Source organism: Ursus maritimus, unplaced genomic scaffold, assembly GCF_017311325.1.
Source record: "Ursus maritimus isolate PB19 unplaced genomic scaffold, ASM1731132v1 scaffold_7, whole genome shotgun sequence".
NCBI lineage: Eukaryota > Metazoa > Chordata > Mammalia > Carnivora > Ursidae > Ursus > Ursus maritimus.
The window spans coordinates 14157150-14183007 of NW_024426885.1; the positions used below are offsets into that span (position 1 = coordinate 14157150).

Genomic DNA, 25858 nt, shown 5'->3' on the forward strand with positions numbered 1-25858 from the left:
AAGCGAGCCTCTCGCTGGCCCTGAGTCCTCCGCGCTGGGGAGCCAAGCTTCCTCCCGCCCCGAGGTCTTCCCAACCCAGGGAACCCTCAGGTTTCTCCCGAGCAGAAAGTAACATCCGTTTACCTTGATTTTAGAAACGACCTGGTGCACATGACGCTTTTGCAGAATACATAGCCCTTTCTGACATACACGTGCGCAGAGAGATATTCAGAATGTTTAACGACGTGTGTGCCTTGGCAAATGACCGGTCCGAGTGGACCGTGGCTGGAGCCCAGGCCGAGGCGCTGGGGGCTCCCTGCCATGCCCGAGATGCCTCTGCAGTTGCTGGGTTGTTCTGAGATCCAGGCATTCTGAAGTCAGGCCTTGGGGGTCAGGGGCATTTGGGGGGACCCCGGGCAGGGGCGATTAGCTACCAAGTTTAGAAGTAAACCTTCTGTGGGGAGATGCGGGTAGCTCAGGAAATCAGGCGCCCCATTGACTGGGGGCTCCACTCCCAAAGCAGCCCTGCTCCCGGCATGCCAGCGCTCTGTAAGCTGTCAACATCAGTGAGGCCCCCTCTCCCAAGCTTCATGGAAAAGTTTGGATCATAGGATAGGATGTTTTTCAGTGTGAGCCTTGCAGCCCACAAATTTTCCTTAATTCTTGGTACTTAGAGATTCAGGATGGTGATGGTGTTTAAAACCACGGACCCTGGGACCCGACAGCCTAGATTTAAATCCTGCCTCTGACACCTGCAAGATCCTTAATCCAAGTGACTTAACCTTTCTGGGCTTGTGTGAAATAGAGACACTGACAGGGCCTTCTTCATGGGCATGTTGTAAGGATTAAAGGAATCAAAATATATAAAGCTCTTAGAGCCGTGCTGGTACCGAGGAAGTTCTAGTCAGTTGCTAGCTCCTGTTATTACTGCTTTCGTGTGTCTGCTGTTACGTGCTTGCAGATGGCAAAACGCATGTTAATGGAAACCCAGCGGCCAGCACCCTGCCTCCAAGGCTCTGTGCGCATCGCTGTGGCTGTCTCTCTGTGAAGCAGACAGGCTCCTGCTAGAAATGCATCCTTCCCGTTTCCTCTGATGGGAGTCACTGCCGAGCAGCAGTCTCGTGCGGGTGGAGCACAGGGATTTCTTCCATTCTGAGCCCTGGGAGTTGCCTCCCCAAATCTGGGGTGTCTTTGTTGAGCACCAGGGGTGGTGTGGCTGGTTGGGAAGAGGGAGCTTGTGCCCATGGGTCAGGACAGCTGACAGGCTCCACGAGGCTGGTTTGGTAGCTTCGTGCCCCTTCATGCTCTCAAGACAAAGCCTCATTATCCAGCCTGGATCAATCCGGAGGCTGATCCCCCTGCCCCTGGGAGTAGTGAGCCTCTGGGTTTGGGCTGACTTGGGGGCTTCTTCCTGATGTTTGCTCCCACTCTCTGCCCATCGCCACCCTGTGAGCACTTTTCTGGTCATTATTGAATGACCCCAGTCCAGCCAGCGTATCACAGAGCATCCTCCACCCAAGGACTGGACTGCATTAGCTTCTGGTGAGGAAGGGAGGCGGTGATGCTGTGCTCCCAAGAGGATTAAGCACAAGCCTTAAAATAGGAGCTCTTCTATTTTGGCGACTTGGTTGTCAGCTCATCGGGGAATGAAGGCTTCCTGTCTGTTCGACATCATGCAAGTCAGCGAGTTGGTGTGATGCTTTAGGCCTCTGCCGGGGCGGGGGGGGGGGGGGGGGGCTCCCAAGGGTGACCATGTATGTCCGAGTGTGGAAATAGGGTGTCTGTGGCATCAGCAGTGGAGCTTGCTGCCTGTCTCTCCTCCTGGGCTCTGTCGCCTCCCGGAAACCTCTGCCCCGTGAGGATCCAGGAGAGAGAGAATGAGAAGGAGGGAGGGAGAAGTGAGAGGTAGGGGTGAAGGGAACAGCCAGGGCCCCCGACACAGTAAGGGGACAATGCTGCCAGGGCCCTCAGCGGGGGATAGTGGGGGACCCACTATCCCAGTCTACTAAATATCAGGAAACAGAAATAGGGCTCACTGGCTTCCCCAGATCTCCAAGTAGCCGTTCCTGAAGCCACAAGACCTGTCTCTCCTCCCTCGTCTCACTGTTCCTTTCTCTCCCCCACCAGGACCTCACCATGGATACAGACCTCACGGCAGCCAACGGCAAGAAAGTCAAAGCCCTTGAAATATTCGCGTATGCCCTGCAGTACTTCAAGGAGCAGGCCCTGAAGGTAGGACACGTGCCAGGGCCCTGTGGCAGGGGAGGCGCACCTGCCAGCCAGGGGAGCAGGCACGGCCTCGAGGGAGGAAGCATGGGACTTACATTCAGAAAGCAGGATGCACCCTCGTGCCCTGCTGGCGGGAATAGGAAGTGGGGCAGAAGCTGTGGAAGCATCTGGCAGTTCCTCGAAGGTGAAACACAGAGCTACCATGTGACCCAGCGATCCCACTCCTCAGTATATACCCAAGAGAAATGAAAACGCACGTTTGCACGAACACCTGTCTATGAGTGTTTACAGCAGCGGTATTTGTAATAACTACAAAAGGGAAACAACACGAACATCCATCAGTGGATGGATGGGTCACTAGTGGGTCTGTCCCTACAAGGGGATCTTAGTCAACCATAGAAAGAAATGAATCACTGACGCCCGTGACCACATGGAGAAACCGTGGAAACTTTACGCTGAGTGAAAGAAGCCAGCTGATCCATATGATTCCATTTCTAAGGAATGTCTAGAGCAGACGAATCCCCAGGGACAGGAGGCAGACTGGCAGGTGCCGGGGGCTGGGGGAGGGGACAGGAGTGACTGCTAATAGGAATGGGGTTTCTCTTTGGGGTGATGGATTAGAGAGTGTGATGGTTGCACAACCCTGTGAATATACTAAAACCCACTGAATTGTACACTTGGAAAAGGAGAATGTTATGGTATGTTAATTATATCTCAGTAAAGGAGAAAGACAGGCAGCAGACACGTGTGGCCTCTGTGGGGTCTCGGGTGAGGTGCTTAATTTCTCCGACACCCACGTTCCTAACCGGAAGAGTGGGGCAGATCGCGTACCTCGTGGGTTGTCTGATATTAAACCAGACATGAGGCATCTCCCTCGGGACAGGGCACAGTAAACTCTTGGCAAATGGCTGCTGCCGTCCTCCCTGTCCCCCCAGACCCCAGGGGAGAAGCTGGTGCCCACGTGAGCCCCTTGGATGACCATTGCAAAGTTTGCGCAGTGAGGCCCTGGATGGGGAAGAATTGGCAATTTCTAAGTGGATACAGCTGTCCACTCGGTGTCTCTGCCCATGGTCATGGTGACGAGTGGGTGTAAGTCAGATACGTAAAGAGCCTTGTGTACTGAGCCTTATGCAAAAAGAACTGGGAACTTCAGAAGCATTTGGTATTATGTGATCACTAGAAGAAATTTAGTGAACTCTAGAAATGGAATAGAATTCTAGAAATAGGGCCTGAGGGAAACAAAGACGTGAGAACATAATACTGTCTTCCTCCATTCAAGTACCTCCTTCTCCTTCTCCTTCTTCTTCTCCTTCTCCTTCTTCTTTTGGAGTACTTTTTGTGTGCCAGATCCTATACCAGTTCTGGCAGCGTCGAAATAAACAGAGTGTAAAGGAGTATGTAGTCAATGGATCGGTGTTTGGTTACAAACATGTGGGTGTTTGGTATTTGGTGAAGGCAGAGGATCCGCCCAATGGACAGTAGCATGGAAGGCTCCCTGGAGGAGATGCATTGGGACTTCTCACTGGCAGCAGCTCGAAGGGTGGGTATTTGAGCTGGTGGAATGGCACAAGAAGAACGCAGGGCAAAGAAAACAGAGCAGGTGGCTCTGGAAAGCAAACAGTTTGGGATGAGAGAAGGACAAGGCAGCAGGATCGAGCGGGAACAGGGGGCTCAGGTCAAGATTGTGCAAAACCTTGAATGCCAAGCTAAGGAACTTCTTGGCTCATGGGGAGCCATCCAAGGATTTCTAATAGGGGAATGCCATGGCCACAGTGATAGCATTCGAGGGAGGGAGACCACAGCGTCCCCAGGGCCTGCAGGGTGGAGGAAAGCCCTATGGAAACAGCAGACTCAGATCCTGAAGCCGATGTGTCTGAGGGCTCTGAGACTCAGAGAGTGGGGGTCATTTGGGAAGTGTGAAAACCAAGAAGAAAGAGGGGGCTAGGGTGGAGAGAGGAAGTGGATTCTGGGAAATAATTCTTCCACCAGAAGAGATGGAGAGGGGAGAGGACAGAAGGAAGGAGTAGCAGGGAGATGGAGGTAGTGAGGGAGAGCACCATGGTTCCAGGCGGCAGCAAAGCGGACCAGGAGGCGCTCAGAGATGCGGACCTCTGTCAGCCTGAAGAGAAGGGATCGCAGGGGATGGGCTCAGTGCCCGGTAGCCCAGACACCCAATGAAGACACAAGTTTTGGAGTCTGCATGGAGTGCCTGTGGCCACCTGGAGAAAGGTGAAGGAGCAGAGGGAGGCCGATGACTCGGGGGGGCCTTTGGATTAGGAAGAGGAGGCATGGGGACTTGGGGAAAATGTAGGATCCGAGAAAGTCCATGACATTGGATTGTGTTTCAGGTTGGTCAAGGGGAAAAGAGCGTTTCAGGTTGGCCAAGGGGAAAAGAGCGAACAGCCCATCTCTGAAGGGGAGGGGAGAGATGGGGGGAGGCCGAGGTCCAGCAGGGGTGCAGGAGGGTGTGTGGTTTCAAACATGTCAGCTCAGCTGAAAGCTTCAGGAACCTGCTCGCACCTTCTCCCAGCAGGAAACATGCTGTAAAGAAATTCCCCGGAGAAAAGCTATTTGAGGAGATTGATAAGCACCGGGCCCTCCACGAGAGGACCGGCTGGTATTTGAAGGACAGGTGGACTCAGAGGAGGGGACTCTTGGCACATTGGACCAGGATAAGCAAAATAGAGAATCTAGGAAGCAGCATATCTCAGGAATCACAGGCATGAAGCAGGGCCATCGTTCATGAAGGAAGGCGAGGACAGTGCCTGACATAAGGAGATGTTTAACGGCAGGCTCCTTTCCCTTCTAAGCCGTACTCCATCCACTGGCGAACAAACAGCTTATTTAAACAACCTTCCCTACGGCCAGGGAAGCCCATCATTCACCTTTTGAGCCTTCTCCTGTTTAAAGAGTTCAAAAATAGCCTGGATGGTACTCAGCGGAATGCGGAGAACCCTTCCCAGCACATGTCGCCCCTCACCTGCCTTTAAAGCCCAATGCAGACCTGCAAGGAAATAAAACACGATAAAAAAACAAAACCAAACCTGCTGCTTCACACGGGCCTCGTGCAGAGATGTTTTTAAAAACATGTTTTTTAAAAAAGTTTACTAAACGTACTTAACACTGCTGAGCTGTGTGCTTTAAAAAAAAAGGTTCAAGTAGTGGATTTTACGTTATGGGTTATTGTCACAATTAAAAATGAAAAAAAAATTTTAAAGGGCAAAAAAAAAAAGTTTACTGACTGATCGCAGAGGAAGTTAATTCCGTGACGCGGTGGCTCAGTCCCAAGGTATCTACTGAAACAAGAGAGGAAATGAGATAGCTATCAGAAGAAGCAAATCGCCAGCATGTTAATCTTCGGAAACCTGTCCCCACAACCGGCTCTCACGCATGCGCGTTGGTGCACGTTTATGTTTGATTTCAGATTTGTCTGGTGAATGTGGCAAGCGGAGGGGAAGGGTGGGAAGGAGCAAGCTTTATCAGAGGTCTTCTCTGGGCGAGCCTCTCCCCATGTGCTCTCAATCTCCCCAGAAACACAGAACGTTAGTTTTATTCTCCCCATTTTACAGATGGGAATATTGAGTCCAAGAACTCTTCTAGAGACCTATTTTGTCTGCATGGAGTCGGTGTGAACCTCTGGAGCTTCTGCCCATCCCCTTTATCCGCGTGGTTCCCGCTGATGTGGTTTAACCTTGACCAAAAGCTAAGGGCAGCATGGTTCTTGCTTAGGTCATGTCGTTCATACCCTTCCCGTCCTGCTAGAAGAACCTCCCTGAGGTGCTGGCCTTGCGATAAGGCAGAGGACAGTGACCACTCTGACAACAGCTGCCACCAGGTGTTAAGCAGTACTGTGGGCCAGGCCCTGTTCTAGATATGAAACCACACGTAACAATTTAGTTAAGACCTTAGCCTTTAGAGTTACGATATACCTGGGTCTGGGTCCAAATTTTGGCTCTGTCACTTTCCAGCTGTGCAGTCGTCAAAAGGTACGGCACACATCTAGGACTCAGGTGTCCCCATCTGTAGAAAAGCTGACCGTTATCCCTTTCTAGTGGGATCCTGGGACTAATGGATATGAGGTATCCAAAGTTCTGAACGAGGTTGACACAGAGGAAGCTCCCAGTAAATGTAGCTCTCAGAAAATGGTCACTCCTCCCAATAACAGTGTGAGTTAGGTCTTATTATCCCCATGGTGCAGATGAGTAAACTGAGGCCTGGGAAGCTGTCACTTGCCCTGTCACATGACTCAGAAGTGGCCAAAGGGCTCTGACCTGCCTGCCTCCTGCCTGCAGTCATGTTCAGTGAATGAAAGGAGCAGAGCTCCCTGCTTGCGGAATATTCGGGAAGCGGACCCTTGCTCCCTGACACTGGTAAGTTCAGGAAGGTATAGAGTAGATGCCCCAAAAGTTCATGGCCAGGAAGCCTGGAATTCTCCATGAAGCTGTAGGAGGACCAGCTGTGTCTCCTTGACCTGCTGCATTTCCCTTGGCTTTAGGAGCTGAGCGACCAGGCGGGGTCGGAGTTCGAGAACTCTGATGTCAGATGGGTCATCACAGTGCCTGCCATTTGGAAACAGCCCGCCAAGCAGTTCATGAGACAAGCTGCCTATCAGGTGAGTGTGGGGGTGGGGTGGATGTGGGCCCAGGATGCTCACGGTGGTGACTGTCACCCCACTCAGGTGTCGCCAGCACTCACAGGCCTCCCTGGGAGGCAGTGAGGGATTTCCCACAGGCCAGAGGACATGGAGCCTTTGTCCTGGGGGAGGAACGGGGGTCAGGTCCACAAGGGTTGGGCTGGGCTCGATTTTCTTTCTGGCATTATACCTTCGCTACCGTAGATTCCCCAGGGCTAGGATTTCAAACTGGGGTACAGAGACATTTCTCCATGGGTGAGTGGAACCTCAAGGAAAACGCTTGGGCCATAAGAATGTTTGAAGAAGAATGGAATAGAGAGAAAGCCGATGGCCGCGCACCAAGCACATCAGCTTGGGATAGAGGTTGAAATCTGCACGTACGCAGCTGGGACATAAGGGAAATAGGATGGTCTTCTGCACGTTTCACCTTGTGAGCGACACGGGAGCATTCACGGTCAGGGGGTGGTGAGGCCGCCAGACCTGAATAGTGTCAGACACCTGGATGAGGCCAGTGGCATGGCTGAGGAGCGTGCCAGTCAGCATGGCACCATGGATAGAACATTCTAGTGCCAATGGCCAGCCCGTCCCTCCTGGGCGCCATGGGCCCTCATGGCCGCCAAGCTTCACATTGTCTGCAGGCCACGTGTGCCATGATAGGGCTTCCACGAGGGTCTGACTTCATGGCAAGAATGGCTGGCCGTGCTGACGTGCCATTCTGACCCCCAGGTCAGAACTGGCTCCCGCTGTAATTAATCCCCTGGGTTAATGAAAGCCCATCGTGGGGCCTGGGCCCACTCTGTGCAATGAGAGTCAGTTTTCAGAGCCTTCGACTTGAGCTGGGCTGGGCAAAGTCACCAAGGTAGTAGATGTTCCCTTGCCCCCTGCCACACCTCCCAGGGGACAGCCACCCCTCCCGGGGGACATGTCTCTGATGTTGAGTTTATAGCCATAGGTATGAACCTTTCCTTTCAAACACCCATCGGAGCAACCCTGAGCACTGAATAGAGCAAAATGGCCATGGGTTCCTTGGTGTCATGAATTATACTCAGAGCTTAGAGCTTTACTCCAGATGACAGGTAAAGTCCCGGGGAGAGCAATGTCCCTGCCCCCCCACTCTCCCCACTTCCCCTTCTTCCCTCTATCACAGGCTCTCCTCTGCTGTCCCCTTCAGCGTGAGAATCTGGCTCAATCTCCATATCTGCCCAAAATAGATTTGTTTTGATAGGGATGAAGGAAGAGGGTGGAAGTTCTAGAAAGAGTCAACTTCTTTAAAAAGGAAGAAACCCATATGCAGTTTCGCTGTGCACAGAAGCCCTAGGCACCCTGGAGCTAGTCTGCAGTGTCAGCCTTCAGTGTCCAAAGACGGGACGCGGGGACACGGCTCTCTTGGAAGACACAGGCAACGTTCTGAGTTTGCACAGGAAGGAGACTCAGGATGCATGGCTTTGACTCTCGTTTTCCCACAGGAAAACTGCAGCAACACACATGTGACCCGGAAAAGGGTCAGTTCTTATTTTTAGCCTGAAACAGAGGTGCTGGGACTGGGAGATTTATCAGGGCTGTTGGAGCCTTGGGCCGGCTCTTCCAAGGACTGCCTCTCGGAGCGGTGGGGCCTGGCAGGGAGGCCCCTCAGCCTTCGGGCGAGGAGGAAACTGAGCAGATGGGGGTGCGGTGCCCTTTAGGGTTCGGCAGAATCAAAGTGGCACCCGAGAGGGTAGATGATAGGTCAGCAGCTCCTTAGCAGGACCAGCGTTCATGGACATGTGGACTTTTTTCTCTGAAGCCCGGAGATGCTCTGAAGACTGGCCCGTCCTTTGGATGCTGGGTAACTTCTGATATGTGCGGCCTTTGTGCAGCTTAATTTTTGGCTCTTTGTAATTCTGATTTGATAGTTATATCCAGTTTAGTCACCGAATGCTTTCAAGATGGTAGGGACCATTCAGTCATTCTTTGTTTACTCATTCATTTATTCACTAAACAAACCCATACTGGGGGACTTCTGTGTGCTGGGACATGGTAGGTGCCGGATTCATATTCTGCGTAACCAAGATGAGGCCCGTTCTCAGGTTCCTCATAGCTGAATGGTTCATTGAAGCCTTTTGTACTTCAGGGAGAGGGGCAGAGGGAGTTATAGGGGCCCAACTGCTTTGCCAACCTGTCTGTGGTATCTTTTAGCTTGTCTTCTGGAAGAGTCCCCCTGACAAAATGGAAATGAAGCATGGCCAAAATTAGCATCTCTCCAATTTTCTCTCCTTATCCTCCATTAATTATATAGAATAATAAATATGTGTACCTCTGATTGTTAATTTTATGTGTAAACTTGCCTGGGCCAAGGGGTACTGAGGTATTTGGTCAAACATCGCTCTGGGTGTTTGCTGTGAGGGTACTTTCGAATGAGATTAACATTTAAATTGACTGACTAAATAAAGCAGATTGCCGTCGCTAAGGCGGGTGGGCCTCATCCAATCAGCTGAAGGCCTGACTGGAACAAATGGCTGAAACTCCCTAGAATAAGAGGGAATTCCTCCTGGCCGCCTGCCTTCAAACTGGAACACTGTTTTTTTTCCCCCTCCCTTTGGACTCAAACTGAAACATTAGCTCTTCCTGGGTCTCGAGGCTGCCGGCAAGGGACCTATACCGTAAGCTCTCATGGCTCCCCAGCGTGGTGACTGTAGGTCTTGGAACTTGTCAGTCTCCATGGTGGTGTGAGCCAATTCTTTACAAGAAATCTCTACGTTTCCATATGTCCGACTGGTTCTGTTTCTCTGGAGAATGCTAACACAGAATCCAGCAAAAACCATAGTTCTTGGGTAGTTCTTGGGTCAGCCAGCTTCCGAGATCTCAGAATGCCCACCATCCCTTCCACCCGGCCTGCTGCCGCCAGCCTGGCTTCAGGCGGAGGAGCTCGAAGGAGGAGGTAGGGTGGTACTCCTTCAGGGCAGCTGGGAAACCGGTCACATCTCCCCTGCTTGCATGCAGGAAATGGAGTCCCTCCTTCCGGCCCATTGGCGGCCCCATGAGCCCAAGTTCATGGCACAGGCAGATGGGGGCTGAACTTCACTCCTCCCCTGGCCTGGGGCAGGGGGAAGAGGCCCGGATGCAGAGCAAGATGAGGCTCTAGGCCGCCTCTCACGGAAGAAGTAGGCCTGGGGTAGATGGTTCTAGGGCCTCCACTCAGAAGTCTGGGATTCCGTGCTGGGGTTGGCGGGGGCCATGGAGCACTTTACGGTTACAGTTTTATCTGTGAGATTCCAAAACTCCTCTTGTGTCAAATGCTTTGTTGAAAAAGTGGGTTCAGTCTCTATGTTTTATAATTCACAGCCTCAGGACCCCGTTAGACCCTCTCAGAGCATTTGCTGGACAGACGGTAGCAGGAAGAACAGCTGATCCCCCTTCTGAGGCCTTCAGGGAAGACCTAGAATGGGAGACAGTTGCACTGAGTCCTGAGGGAGAGTCCTCATGGATAGGAAGTAGTCCTGTTGATTTCTAGAGGCGTTTTGCTGAAAACGTGTAGCCCTAGTGGGTTTGGAAACCTGTCAAATAAAAGACCTTCCCTTATGGAGGAAGATCTCACCTAAAAGGAGTAACACTTGGCACTGCAGTGAAAAATAATCACGTCGGGGGAACAAACAACAGCCAAGCCGCTGATGCCCAGAACCAGGGCAGCCGTCGCCCCGCCGTCTGGCCGTCTGGTCGTCTTCCACAGCTATGCACACGGTTGCTGGCCAGCTGCCCTGGCGGACGCGGGGCTGAGGGGCAGACGAGTCGGTACAAATGCCCACATCCCCGGCCTCCCTCGAGTGCGGGTTTCTCACGCTCCTCCACAGTGGGGCTCATGAACAGGCGGCAGCGCTCTCCAAAGGGCTACGGCGGTGCTCCTGCTGCCCCGGATTTGCGCCTTCTCCATGCAGACACTTTCTGTTTGTAGCCTCCCCAGGTCATGTCAGCAGAAGGCTCTCATTCTGTGTTTCGGAGACAAGGGCCAGGAAATCGCAGAATGCAGGCTGGCTGGAGGGATGGTGGGTTCATTCACTCAGCAGCTACCCCCGAGCGCCTGCTGTGTGCTGCCCTTGGAAAGTGTAGCGTCTTGCAGGAGAGGCTCGGCGTGTCTGCACGATCTATCATTCGAGACAGAGTAGGCTAATAGCTTGGCCGCCCGGGACCCAGGGCAGGGAGAGCTTACATGGAACAGCAGCTGCGAGGTACCAGCTTCAGAGGCAGAATTAGCCAAAGCCGCGCGTGCTCCCCTGCTCTGGCGGGCCCAGGCCTGACAGCTGCCAGGCTGCGGGCTTCTGCCGAGAAAGACTGCAAGTGTTCATGCAGGAAGAAAGCCTACCCTTCCAGGCACTGGGGCCTCCCACCCAGAGATAAAGACACCTGAGTTTTGGAGCTACTGGCAGATTGTTTTGCATTTCCTCTTTTTCTTGGAGTCCACAGGCATCCCTGGGACCCCTCCTGGGGAGAGGGAACCTGGCAGAGCCAGCTGCTTCCTCTTGCCTCAACCCTCAGCTCTCCACTGTGGCCGTGGGAGTTGCTGTTGGGACATGGCCCCTCACTGTCTGTGGGGAGCAGGATGGGGGCTGGTGCGAGCAAAGGAGTCTCCCCCCATGTGGCCTCTCACTGATCTTACCCCCCCCCCACTGCTGGTTTGAGGTCCTCCCCACCTGCATCCTCTCCTGGGTACCATGGGGAACCCTCTGTGGAAATGGGTCAAAGCTTTTGCCGCGGGGCTGAGGCCAACCCAGCTGGGGAGGGACAGATGAAAGGCCTCCCCTGAGGGGTGTAGCCATGCTGTTTGGGGCATAAGAATGTTTGAAGAAGAATGCAATAGAGAGAAAGCCAATGGCTGTGCCTCATTTGGGGCAGCCTGTGTGTCTTCCATGTCTTCAGGATGTGGGAGCCTCCCGGGGGACCCTGGATTGTGTAAGTCACATACCTCGAGTCGTATAACTGTTCTCAACGCTCTTCGCTTCTCTGGACTTCTTGATTTGGTTTTCTGTATAAATATTTCACATCTATTTTTTTTTTTAAAGATTTATTTGAGAGCGAGAGCGAGGGGAGGAGGAGGAGCAGAGGGAGGTGGAAAGAGAGAATCTCTAGCAGACTCCCTGCTGAGCACGGAGCCAGTCGTGGGGCTCAATCTCAGGACCCTGAGATCACGACCTGAGCTGAAACCGAGAGTCAGACACTCGACTGACTGAGCCAGCCCCGCTACCTCAGAGTGGCTGCTCAGTCTCGGGGAAGGTGTGGAGAGGGAGGAAGGCGTTTATTTTTTCTTCTTTTCCCCTCCCATCCCCCACTGCTGGGTCCAGGCCCACCGGTGCTCTTTGCGGCCATGTGGGGGGAGACTGCCTGGCAGGCGGACATCCTAGTGGGACACGGGGCTGTAGTGAGCCTTTCCTCCTTCCCACCAGCACGGGGCGCAGCCCTGGCACTCTGCTCTCCTCACCCCTCCTCCCAGGCTGTTTTCCCTTCTGAACTTTGGAGGACCATCGTAAACATTTCGGCCTGGTTGTTTCTTTGCAGCTGGTTTTTCCTTCTTCTTCACACCGCTTTCTGGAAAGCTGGACCTACTAACTTCTATTATAGGAGGCCCCTGACTTTACAAACCCACAAAGGTGGAAAAGTCAGTCTTCGGGAGTGGTCCTTTAGATGGGAGCTTTTCTTGGTTTTATTTTGGATTTCTTCTGGGATCCTGGGGCTTAAGGTCCAGAGATTTCAACTTTCCTGGTGACACAGGTCTGTAAGCCTTGTTCCCTGTCATTGGGTGCTGCAGCCTTCAGCTGTCTTGGTGCTGAGGATGTCTCACGTGACCCTGCGGGAGGCTGGGGGAGGCGGACTTTTAGTCCCTCGGGTCAGGAGTAGTGGGAAATCTTATGCGCCTGGGTCAGTGGCCTGTTGATGGGCACGCAGGCCTTCTTCCACACAGGGACCAAACCAATGGGCGTAGACACTGCCCCTGTGTTTGGCTAACAGCTGAGGGCACAAAGCAATAGGAGGCAGTTTTTCTGTGGATGGTGTAGGTTTTGTAAAGTCGGTCTTCCAGAAGGGGTTCTTGTGAGGCGTCTGGTATTGGCAGGGGAAGATTTAAGTTGCCTGCCTACCCATGGTTTCTCATTGAGACACAGTTACCTGGTTCATGTGGGAGAAGTGACTACATGCGATTAGAGGTGGTGCACTGCCCAGTGCTGTCCCGGAGCAACGGGGTAAAGAGATCGCACCTTGAAACCAGGGAAGCAAGAGCATTAGAGACACCCCAAGAGTTTTGTCCAAGCGAAAGGCCTGGGTCCCACCATGATACCTGGAGTCACCGAGAGCAGGAGAACCAAGAACCAATTAAAGAGCTGGTCTGCGAGGCTCAAGACTGGGTCTGGGCTTGCTCGGCCATGTATAGGTTGGATACACGTGAGCCGAAGACCGTCCGGGTTTCAGCACTGAGAGTCCAAGGTCACCCTACCTCTCTGAGCCTTGGTTTCTTTCTGCATAAAGTGAAGTCGTTGGACAAAAGGCCAAGAGGGGCCTTTGCATTTCTAATATTCTAACCTGAACCCCCTCCCTTCCTTGTCCAATAATTGAACCTTCTAAGCCCCTTCCATCTGTGACTGTAGGCTGGCTCCTCCTGGGGAGAGGTCACTGTGCATCTGTGGCATTAGGCAGACCGTTCACCCCTGATCTACAAGATGAGTCCACTAAACCTTACAGGCCTGGCGTAGAACTGGCGAGACCTCCAAAGTGGGTGTGGCACGAGGGCAGCACCCCGAAGTTCCCTAGGGAACAGCAGACAGTGCCGAAGGGCACACAGTGAGTCTCTGTCCCATCATGCTGGCGACCAGGAAGCCTTTGGGGCTTGAATGGCTTCAACGAGCAAGCAAGGCCCCGCACTTCAGTTCAAGGCCACAGGAGGTGGGCAGGGACCTGGTAGAGGCCACGCCACGCTTATGTCTCCGAGTGCCCTCTGAAGGGTGGTCCCGGAGCCTCCTGGCCGGCTCCTGTGAGGGGCTGTGACTGGAACAAAACTGATGTCACAGAGCAGAAGCATGTCTGCTATTAAAGGGATAAGGTCTTTGAATAAAATAACTGCCAGCTGCTTTTGACCCATATTCTAGAAAGTGTGAGACTGTGGGATTCCAGGAGGGCTTTCTCCAGAGCCCCAGAGCCCTCCTTGGTGTGCTGGAGGCACGTCGGATTCCCAGCCAGCCAAATCTTACGCTTGCGTAGCTGAGGTCCAGCGATGGCCCATTTGTTTCCCGGGCCAGCAAAGACTGGGGTCTGCCCTTAGACCATTTGGCCCATTGTAACCAGAAACAGACCACCTGCCTTCCATCCCCTGACAGTTTTCAGAGTTTGGGGGCATTTCCCCCTTCATGCTGCTCAGTTCTGGGCCAAGCAAGTCCCAAATGAAAGAAGCCCCCAGGCCCAGAGAGCCCTGCATTTCCCCAAAGGCACCCATACGTTTTCTTTGGCCCCTCCACAGTGTTTGGGGACCCGGCCTGGGGCCCAGCACCCCGTCACCCCCGAGCGTAAGCCCTGCAGGGGTCTGTGGATGGCAGAGCATGAGCGTCCGTTCCTGGAGGGCGTCAGCGCCGGGTGTGCGAGTGTCCTCAGAGTGGTCCTGCCTCTGTCTTCCAGGCAGGCCTGGCCTCCCCCGAGAACTCCGAGCAGCTCATCATCGCCCTGGAGCCCGAGGCGGCCTCCATCTACTGCCGGAAGCTGCGGCTGCACCAGATGACCGAGCTGAGCAGCAAGGCCGCGGTCAACGGGTACAGCTCCAGTGACACAGTGGGAGCTGGGTTTGCACAGGGTACCTCCTGCTCTCTCTCTCCCCTCCCTGCTCGCTCCCCTCCCGCCCCTGCATGGTTCTGGGCCCTGATTACTGAAAGGCCCTGAGCACTGTCATGAAGAATCAAGATGCTCCCAGAGCATCAGCTACACGTAAGCACCTCTGTCCTCGGCCCCCCCGACCTGGCCTCCCCAGGGCCCCCCGGAAACTCCGCAGTTGTTACCTGGGGTCATCACCTGCCCACCCGTGTGCCTTGGGCGGGGGGAGGGTGCTTCTCTCCAAGCACCTGCAGGTGGCCCGAGCATAGCTCGTGGCCTTACATTTTACTAGGCTCTTAATTTGTCTTGTTTATTCACTGATTCTAATCTAGTCCCACTTGCCTGTTATTAATTCCTTCATTAAGACTGTTGATTTACTGCTGACTCACTCATTGGGGCCGCTTCGTGTGTGGCAAGCTCATTATGTGTCTTAGCCGTGAACCTGGCAGAGTTTAAAATACAGATGAGCGGGGCCGAGTCTTCCTGACCCGGCGGATGCTCATTTAGCCGAGGGACGGCGCACGGCCTGGGGGAGCCAGGATGGGCGTTAAGGAACATTTCCTCTTTAATATTTACCTCTGTGCAGGTTGGTCACAGTCTTGGTCCTCAGATCTGTTTTCCCTTCTGTCCGGGGTTCTGTGAGTCTGTCCAGGGCCACGCAGTTTGCAGACGCCCTAGGTCAGGGTCAGAGCCACCAACGTGAGCGAGCACAGGCCCTAATTGGAGCGCTGTGGGTGCTTCCCAGAGGAGGGCCTCCATCCCCACACCCACCCCATCCTGGAAGGCCCAGACCCAGGACGAGGAGGAGAGGGAGAGTGTTAGCGAGAACTGCCATCCCCTGGTCCCCAACAGCCTGGGTCCAAGTTTTCCTTGGTCCCCACACCCGAGGCTTGTGTCTGCACTGCCCACAGCGTGGGGGCCTGGCTTTGCCTCCACGGGCATGCATTCCTGCACACACATCCCTGCCCCTGCGTCCTCTCCTCCAGAATTCTCCTCTTCCTCTTCCCCCGGTCACGCTGCCCCAGAGGCCACGACTCTGTGTTTTCAACCCAAGACAGAGCCGTGGGTGAGCCTCTGCCATAAGTCAGGGCGAAGAGCCCGCTGGGCCCCAGGCAGCCGGCCGGGCTGGGGGCTGAGTGCCAGCACCTCACGCCTGACTCACCCGGGCGAGTGGAAGCCGCGGCCCTTCCACGGAGGGCTTGATGTGCCTTTTTTGGGGTACTGCTCGGCCTCCACCAAAGCATGCGAGGCTAGCCTTACTGCTAACTAAATCAAGTGTCTTAATGTTTTAAATACTCAGGGTGACATTTATTTACATTTTCTTCATCGTTTTCATGGGAAAAGAGACGCACGACTGAGCGGGCTGTGCGAGCTCGTACTGGTTCACACACTCAGGTCAGAATTAGCTGATCGTAGCGCAGCTCTGCTGAACACATCCTAAGTGTAACGCTCACATTTGAAGGGGAAACTGTTCTCGAATGCTTGCCTTGGCCGCGAGCTCAGGTTCGGGGTTCCTTTCCTTGAACTTATCCCGTCTACCTGCACATTGCTCCGTGTCTGTGTCCTGTGCCTTGTGGAATTTGCTCTCATCTTGTGCTCAAAAGGTCTCTTAGGTTTTTGAAATCCTCACACTGTTGGCCACCACCCCTCAGAGGGGCAGCGAAGCAAGGGTTCTGGCCCAGCCTTGTTTTACAGTTACGGCCTGTCTCCCAGAAGGAGGGGGTGCTGCCTGCTGGCGGAGCCCTTAACCAGCAGTTCCCTGGTTGGCATTAGGGCCCTGAGCTCCCCCCGCCCCTGGCTGTTCTCTGCCGTCCGATGCTTCTCCACGGTGGACGCCCAGTGGACACTACTGAGGGCAACGAGGCTGGCCCTCTGCCCCCGGCACCACAGGGTTGCTGTCCATATTATTTGCACCAAAAGGATTTCATGAGATCAGTAAAGGATCCATTTTTTATAACCTTGGGCTTAATTTGCCTGAAAATGTGATAATTTTTTTTTGAGAGCTTAGCGTATATTTTATTCTGGCTTGATCATTTCTTTATGAATGACATATAGATTGTTTTAGCAAACCAAATGCCCACTACAGGGTCAGCAAAAGAAGCTCCTCTGGAGACAGTACTGGGAACAGGAGAGAAGCCCCAAGCTTGAGGATCCCTCCCAGGCCTGCAAAGACTCGTTAGTCGCGACGGCTTCCCCACGGAACGCCAGGGCCTGAAGAACTTAAGAGCTGACCGGCTCTTGCCGTTCTAATCCCCAGAGAAGACACTGTTTTGCAAACACGGTGCTCCTTGCTAGAAGAGGCTAGAGGGTCAAGGGTCCTTAATTGGATAACCAGCAACAGATGGATTTGTAGGGCAATTCAAAGTCAGCAGCACCAGTTTAGGGACTAGAAAAACGGTGGGGGGGCAAGGTTGTGGGATGCGGCAGCAGAGCAGTGGACAGAGCCTTTATCTGTAAAATCGGGGGTTGCTCTAAATTGTTCATTGCAGTGATCATTTGTTCGATACCGGGTCGCATACTTGGTGCTTTGCCTTGATTATCACCTACTGTGTGCTGGGTGTCACACTGGGTGCTGAGATGAAATCAAAGAACCAGTCCCTGCTCTGTCTGTGAGGAACTTATGCCAAGTGTTATTATTCCCCATTTTATGGATGTGGAAACTGAGGCCCAGATGGGTAAAGTGATTTGCCCCAATTGGGCACCTTGGCACCTGCTGATCCCCAGATACCCTCTCATGGCACCTTTCTCATCTTTTAATGTTTGTGTTCTGCTTTTTCACTGTAAATTGGTAAATCTCAAAGGCGTGAGGGTCCATGGTCCAAGGGTGGATTTGGAGCTGCAAGACTGAGTCGTGGGAACTGCAAACCCCTTAACCTCGTCTGACCTAGTTTCCTCCTCTGAACAGAAGGACGATGATTTGTGTCCTGTCTGCTTCCCAGGGCCGGTGGGCGGCCTGTGAGAGATGCAGTCGCCCCACGCAAAGCGTCACAGCCACTAAGTGGCCTGGGCCACAGCCATGTTTTTCCCCAGTTTCAGGAAAAAGGCAGCCAGGGCTTTGCTAGGTTCGGAGGGGCCGCCCTGTGGCTGAAGCGCCACCTTGTGGCTGAAGAGCATATTGGCCTCACTGGGGTTGGGAAAGGGCTCCAGTCCCCTTTATCCAGGATCCAGATTAGGAAAACATACCCGACATTCCTTGCATCAGACAGAGTTCCTTGAGGTGAAATTATTTAACCAAGTGCTCTGCAAGCTTCTTGGCAGATAAGTTCCTCCCCGGGACAGCAAAGCCAGGAATCTGGTCGATTTATTAACCCCTTCCCCCCAAAAACTGTCACCGGAGGAAGGGCTGCTCCTTCTCCAAGGCGAGTTTTCCAGCAGGGTGCAAGCCAGGCTACCGTGCAATGAAGAGATGGAGGCTGGTGGAAATGGTCTGGCTTTGGGTTTCCCAATGTCGTATTTATGTAATCATTTTGGTCGAGTATTGCTAAATGTTCTGTCCCTAACCCTCCTCATGCTGTTGCCTTCACTGACTGCAGATGACTGCCCGCTTTTTCATGCTTTCTTACCCGTCATTTTCTTTCTGTCGGCCACTAGCTAAGGAACACATACGGCGTAATCGGCAGAGCCGGACCTTTTTGGTGGAGAATGTCATAGGAGAAATCTGGTCCGAGCTGGAGGAAGGTAGCGTCCTTGAATGTCCTTTGCCCTTGCTGGATTTGTTCTGTGCTGCTGGCAAAAATGCATTCCTGTTGGCTCCTTTGGTGCTTGCAGAAAATGTTCAGAATCAGGTGGTTTTAAAGACCACCCACCCAAGCAGAGCTCTTTTGGAGCCATAATTTTGCATGTTCTAAAACCATACAGACTCTTTAGAAGAAAAGTAGGAATTGGAGCTCCCCAGTTCTGGAGTAAGTCTTGTGCTAAACAGCAGTTCATTTCATGGCGCTCTAAACCTTGGCAGGAAGTTGTCCGCTTCTATGTGCCAGGGACGCCGCAGCGTGTGACAGGCATGCTCCCGTCTTAAAGATCCACTCATCCGGGTTCTTTACCATCCATGCTAACCCGCCCTCCTGGGCAGACATTACTGCATTCTCTTCTGTCACAAATAACTTGCTGTGCAGCTAATTTGCAAAACCATCGTGCTAATGAGAAGTGTTGATGGGTGTTGAGTTGGGTATGCCAAGTCGTCGCCCCCCAGCTTGTTTCAGGATGGGGCTGACAAGCAGTCTATGTAAAGGATGGCTGTCTTTGTCCCAGGTGACAAGTATGTGGTCGTGGACAGTGGCGGGGGCACCGTAGACCTGACTGTCCATCAGATACGGTTACCGGAAGGACACCTGAAAGAACTGTATAAAGCAACAGGTGAGCCCCTGCATGGCTGATTTTCTCATTCCAGAGCCGTTTCTCTCATGTCAGATTTCTCTTGGTACTTCCTTCTCTCGGTTGCCACCAGCACGGAGAGGGTTCCTGTGTGGAACTGGGGAACAAAAGGCAGTTAAATGTTCTTTAAAACACAAACCACCATAGCTTGGGTTTTGGCATGAAATGAGCCTGTTTCAGATCCTGGACAAGGGAATTTTTTTCCTGAAAGTTCTGGAAGGATCTGTTTGTCACCTGATTGTCACCTCTGATTTTGTGCTACGGTTAAGCTTTCTAGGGAGGTCTCGGAACACCTGGTCTTGGATCGAGGTTGCCAAAGCAAGCAACAGGCTCTCTCCCTTGGTGGGAGTGGGATGATGAGTCATTAACAGATCACGGGGCCTAGGTGGGCCGGCTGATTTTCAGACCCTGTCCTTAGATTTCTTGGGTGGAAATACTGTGATGCTCCTACTTAGTTATATGTATCCATTTATGTAAAACGGCAGTGATTTTATGGGCACCTGGCTGGCTCAGTCGGTAGAGCGTGTGATGCCCCATCTCGGGGTTCAACCCCACGTTGGGTATAGAGATGACTTAAAAATAAAATCTTTAAAAAATAAATAAAATGTAACTGATTTTAAACAGCTTCTTGACAGGTGATTCTGTAGGAAAAAGTTTCTCCACCCGGAAGGAGAAGAACCTAAGGGTTTTCAAGCTTAAGGAAAAACTTAGAGCTGCGGTCTGTTTGCGAACTGGGTCTAAGTCGTGCTACTTGGTGTTTCAGAGAAGAACAGAGGGTAGGCTGTTTCTCAGAGTTTGGATTCAGTTTCTGGCAGTTTCGAACATGGCGGGGCGCTCTCCTTTTGTTCTTGACCCAGGTGGACCCTATGGATCCTTAGGAGTAGATTATGAATTTGAAAAACTTCTGTGTAAAATATTCGGAGAGGATTTTATCGAACAATTCAAAATCAAGCGTCCCGCGGCCTGGGTTGACTTAATGATTGCATTTGAGTCTCGTAAAAGGGCAGCTGCCCCGGACCGAACAAACCCACTGAACATCACCCTGCCCTTCTCCTTCATCGACTACTACAAGAAGTTCCGCGGGCACAGCGTGGAGCACGCCTTGAGGAAGAGCAAGTGAGTGGGACTTGCCAGTGGCTTAGGCTGCTCTGGAGGGTGGATCTTGTTGATGGGAGGGAAGAAGGGGGTACGGACTCTGACTTCCAGTCCTACGGAGAAGCTGTGTGACCTGGGGCAAGTGACTCAACTTCTCTGGTCCTCAGTTTTGCATCTGGAAAGGGGAGACAGCGGTTCCACTTACACCTCAAAGGGTTGTCATGAGGATGAAGTGAATTCATAGGTTAGGCACTGAGCACAATCGGGACCTAGAAAGTACTATTTTCGTGTTAGCTTTTATTATGTACTAATAATTATAAGCTTTGTGGAAGCAGGAATTTTGTGTGTTTTGGCCTCTGCTGCGTCCCCAGTATCTACAACAGTCCAGTACAGACATAGCAGGTGCTCAGTAAGTATTTGTTGAACGAATCCTGTGGGATCCTGCGTTTCCTGCTACTCTGAGTCTCTTGGCCGTAGGCGAGTGTTTGTAGTTCAGCTTGTTGCAAAATGAACATTTGGAAGCTCTTTTAAAGCTGGATTCCAAAATTAATAGACAAAAATCATAAGTTTCTCAAAGTCTTTTTAGAGTGGAAAATTTCAAACATGTCCTGTGCAAAATGAACCTCCTTACTCAGCTTCAACAACTGTCAGTTCCCGGCCAACCTGAATCCTCGCGGACCCTCCCCCAAGCATCTCAAAGCAAATCTGACCATCAACTAATCCTTAAATATGTCCGTATGTATCTCTGAGGGGGATATATTTAAAATCATCACCCTGACACTATTATCACAATCACACTTAAAACGAGCAATTCTTCAATACCCTCAAATACCCAGTTGACATTAAAATTTCTCCCATTGTCTTATCATTTTTTTCTGTTTGCCTTAATACCCAAAAGATGGCTATCCATGGCAATTCTCTGATACGCCCCTACGTCCTATATAGGTTCGCCCTCTTGTTTTTTTCCTTACAGTGTTTTAGATGATAAAGCTGATTGTCCCAGAGCGTTTCCTCCAGTCTGGGATTTTGCTCATTGCACACCCACATAACATGTTAGGCCTCCTGGTATGTTGTACAAATTGGCAGATGGAGCTGGAGGTTTGGTGAGAGTTAAGTTGGAGTTTTTGGCAAGCCTGCTTCCTGGAGGGTAGTATTTCCCGTGGCTTCATGTCAGGCAGCACGCGCCGTTGCTTCTTTCGAGATGCTAGCCGCCATGGAGGGTTGTTGCCCACGTCCGTTATGCTAAGGGGTGGCCCCTTGGTGTCTCACTCCTGCGTTTGTTAGCTGGCCTGCTTCTGGAGAGCATGCTAGCAGTTCTTCTCCGTGGTTTGGTTGCCCTGAAGTACGGTTCATATAGGAAAGACATGCTTGGTTCTTCCCTTTCATTTATAAATTTTTTGTTAAAAAATATTGTTGATTTCCTAGCATTCTCCTGAGTGACAAATGCATTTTTTTTTCTTTTATGGGGACATAAGGGGAATACCATTATGACTTCATGGATTTAGGCGTATTTGATGTGTTTTAAACCATGGCAGTCGTAATCCTTTTTGCTAGTCAACATGCCCCATCTCGGCCAGTAGGAGCCTCTCCAGGTTGGCTCCTGAGTCCCGTTGATACGACGTGTTGGTCTGACTTCTGGTTAGAGAAGATGCTCCCGGCTCATCTTGTATCTTCCCCATCCCAGACCCACAATCGGCCATTTCTCTAAGAAGCCTGGGTTCTGTTTAAGGGAAACAAAGTAGAGACGATTTTAGGTTTTCTTGCCCTTGGAGCAGGGTCCGGGCTGGACTCGTACTAGGCTCATGTTGTCTGTCCACCAGCCCCCCACAGAGGTGCTTGCTCTGAGTTGAACCCTGGGTCCTGCTCACCCAGTTCTGGGGCCTGTCAGCTCTCCTTCTGGGGAGACTGGCCACAGCCAGCCACTGGGTCATTCCACACCGTCCCACACTGTCCTTTGGCCGAGGCCACAGAAAGACTGCCTGGTCAGGGAGCCCTGACAGCATCCAGAATGTGACGCTAGGAAGCAGCTGGTACGTGCTTTGCTTCAGGGACAGACACACCATTCACTTGGCCTCTTTGAACTTGGGAATGGGTGGGCACGTGCTGCAATAAACAGTCCCTGGCATTCCTTTAGTAACAGAAAGTGTCCAGAGTGTTTTCACAGACGTGGTATGTAACTTCGTCTTCACAACAACCCCTGTGAGGGAGGTAAGACACGTTGTATTATCCTTGATTTCCAGACAAGAGACTGGGGCTCAGAGAAAATGCAGCCCAACTTGCCCCAAAGTCCCACAGCCTCTGAGTGGCGGAGGCCATCCTGGAGCCCAGCAATCCTGACTCCCTGTCCAGTGCTCTTTCTGTCCCATGCCATTGCTTTGGATGCTCTGTGCCTTTGACAGAGAAAGGGGCATCCTGCTAGGGTTATGCTCCACACGGTCACGGGACAGGTGCCTGGAGGGCTGAAGGAAACACGCCTGAGCACCCAGGCTCGTAGCCTCAGGCAGCAGCACAGCGGACACATCATCTGAGCCTCTAATGAACACAAATAGCACTACTGCTCGATGAAAAAATGTGGTCATTCAAACAAAAAGACCCCTTTCATTCTTTCCCTACCCTTTTGCACTAGACTTTGGCTTCCACCCTCCCAAGGGAAGGCTGGCCACAGCGCAAAGCAAAGAGAAACAGAAGAGGCTGCGTCTTAGCTTTTGAGCACCTAAGGGTCCAGGTTCTGGCAGTTGAGGATGTTTCCAAGGACTTTCGAACCCTTCTGCTCCCTCCGGTGTGACGGGTCTTCTGCCAGGGCCCGTCTCTGCGCACAGAGCCTGGGTCTCGTTCACACACTCACTGCTTATTTCTCTCTGTGCCACACCCCCACAGTGTGGATTTTGTGAAGTGGTCCTCACAAGGGATGCTGAGGATGAGTCCAGATGCCATGAATGCTCTTTTTAAGCCGACCATCGACAGCATCATTGAGCACCTCCGTAAGTACCTGCCAGGGCTCGGCCCCTCGGTAGGGCAGAGCCAGAAACGGGGACTGATGTTTCTAGCATCACTAGCTAGTGCGTGTGAAGTCAGGTTGGCAGGGGCTCTGGGGCTGGGAGCCACAGGTCGGGGCCTGGGTACGTATGTGGGAGCTTTCTGGGCGTAGGCTCTCCAGATCCTTCCCCTCAGGTACTATAAGGCAGCCCAGAGCCTGTCTTCTCCTTGGCCTTGAGTTTGACTTCAAAAGTCAGGATGCTGGGAGCTCTGCAGCATTATTCTCCTGGAGGGACAGGGCCTAGGGAGTGTGTAGTCTTTGCTTTCTCAGGGTGCGTTAGGAGCCATAATCTTGGCTGGGGAGGAGGAACAGTTCCATGGACCAGAGAAGGGTCTCCTTCGAGAGGGCAAACGATCTGGCCGTGCAGTTTCTGTGCTACCCCAGTGGCCCTCACTTGGGGACACGCAGTAGACTCACTGGGGACCTTGCTCAGTATCCCAGCCCCCATCCACTTCCCACCCCACACTGACCAAATCAGAACCCCTCTGCAAACCGAAGAACGGTGTTTAGAACAGCCTGCCTTGACTGACTTAACAGGCCCACGGGCTTGGAGAACGTGAGTCTGTATTTATGCCTAACAAATTACCACTTAAAACCGTCACCATCTAGCCGTGAACATGAGTTTCTACTTACCAGCAGCTTTGGTTTTCATTCCGGAGCATACTGGTGTGCAAACCCCTTTCTTTGAAAGACCAGCTCTACACAGACTCAACCAGCTCTGCCATGTCTGTCCGCCGGGGGCCCAGGGGTTTTGTCTGTTCCCCACGTTCTCGGGCCACCAGTCCCCCTTGGCGGCTGGCTTTTGGTGACAGAACGCTGTCCCCTCCTCTTCGTTTTCAGGGGACCTGTTTCAGAAGCCCGAGGTGTCCACTGTCAAGTTCCTCTTCCTGGTGGGGGGCTTTGCAGAGGCGCCCCTCCTGCAGCAGGCAGTGCAGGCGGCCTTCGGCGACAAGTGTCGCATCATCATCCCCCAGGACGTGGGCCTCACCATCCTCAAGGGCGCCGTCCTCTTCGGCCTGGACCCCGCGGTCATCAAGGTGCGCCGGTCGCCGCTCACCTACGGGGTGGGTGTGCTGAACCGCTACGTGGAGGGCAAGCACCCGCCCGAGAAGCTGCTGGTGAAGGACGGCACTCGCTGGTGCACCGACGTCTTCGATAAGTTCATCTCCGCCGACCAGTCGGTGGCCCTGGGGGAGCTGGTCAAGCGTAGCTACACCCCGGCCAAGCCTTCCCAGCTGGTCATCGTCATCAACATCTACAGCTCCGAGCACGACGACGTGAGCTTCATCACCGACCCGGGGGTGAAGAAGTGCGGCACGCTGCGCCTGGATCTCACGGGGACCAGCGGCACGGCCGTGCCTGCCCGGAGGGAGATCCAGACCCTCATGCAGTTCGGGGACACAGAGATCAAGGCCACGGCCGTCGACATAGCCACCTCAAAGAGCGTCAAGGTTGGGATTGACTTCTTAAATTACTAACAGGCCCACCCCCCGCCGCTGCCTGCCACCCCCCCGCCCCCGGACTCCGCTCCCCTGCACCTGCTGACCTCAACCCTGACGGTTCTTTCTCTGTCCTTGACCCTCAGCATTGCCCACCGGAATTTCAGCAGGGAAGATGGGAACAAGTAGGGCTAGAAATAATTAGGGAGTTTTGAGGGCACACTGGAGTCAGAAAAACTGTGGGAAATGGAGATTGAGGTTTGGGAATAAGACATCTGAGGATCTTGGAAGAGCAGCTAGTTTTCATAGGTACCCAGGGGTGAAACAGCCACCCGACAAGGGATTCAGTCCATTTCTAGGCGGTGATTGAGCTTGTTTTGAATGGATCTCCGTGAGGATGCCCTATTGCTCTCTTTCCAGATTTGAAATGAGAGCTTTGAGCCGGGAGGAGATTCTTTATCTATTTGAGAGTTTTCTTTTTACGTTTTTTGGATGGCAGTCCATATAAAATGCCGTCCATCTGAAGTTAATTTCTTTTCATCATCGTGTGATTAAAAGTGGTGATGCAGCGGGAGCTGAGAGTGTGTTGTTCCGCCAGTGGGAGAGGCCTGCCCACGCTGGGCACTATTTTAGGTTCTCGTGATTTCAATTCTGAATAGGTTCAGTGAGGAGGCACTATGGCCCCAGCTAATCTACTAGGATTCGAGGGAGTGGGAGAGCGCACCCCTTCACTTTTCAGCAGGTGAAAGCTTGCTTCGATGGAATTATTTAGGCACTGCTGACTTATCCCAAATCGTATGCCGTGACATCATTCCCCGATGCCAGATCCTGGTTTCTGAATTCATAAGTAATTCAAGTTAACCTTAGTGGGCTTCTGTGTGAGGACATGGTCGTGCAGTTTGCCTTGTTCATACCACCAAGCCCAGGAGTCTGGAACAGCCCCTCACCTTGACAAGCGTCCATATTTTAAATTTACTCCCTCCTCGCCCTCATCTCCCAAAGAGTTTTGGCCCCGCATTCCCACATTTCAAAAAGAATACATTGGTGATACATGGGTAGAGAATCTGTGCTATGAAATGTTTCACTAAAATCTTCAGTTTTTAGTGTCTCTAAAAGGAATTCGTAGATCTGTACTTGATGAATTCAGCCAGTTCTTTTCAAAGCTGATCTGTGACTCCCCCTCCTGAGAACTGCCTGGGTGCCTCTTAAAAGCAGATTTCTGGATCCTATTCCTTTTACAAATTGAAGCTGAGT

The 25858-nt window shown here is 52.5% G+C and overlaps 1 protein-coding gene across 1 annotated transcript in view; it reads left to right on the top strand.

Annotated features, from left to right (window-relative positions):
• The window catches only part of HSPA12A (heat shock protein family A (Hsp70) member 12A), a 59928-nt gene extending 35285 nt beyond the window's left edge, over positions 1-24643 (top strand). Inside the window, exons 9-16 of the mRNA XM_040624315.1 lie at positions 2107-2211; positions 6704-6820; positions 14471-14642; positions 18251-18337; positions 18911-19015; positions 19891-20149; positions 23006-23109; positions 24006-24643. Of these exons, the coding sequence (XP_040480249.1) occupies positions 2107-2211; positions 6704-6820; positions 14471-14642; positions 18251-18337; positions 18911-19015; positions 19891-20149; positions 23006-23109; positions 24006-24643 (1587 nt within the window). The remainder of the gene's footprint in view (positions 1-2106; positions 2212-6703; positions 6821-14470; positions 14643-18250; positions 18338-18910; positions 19016-19890; positions 20150-23005; positions 23110-24005) is intronic.
• Positions 24644-25858: the final 1215 nt, after the last annotated feature.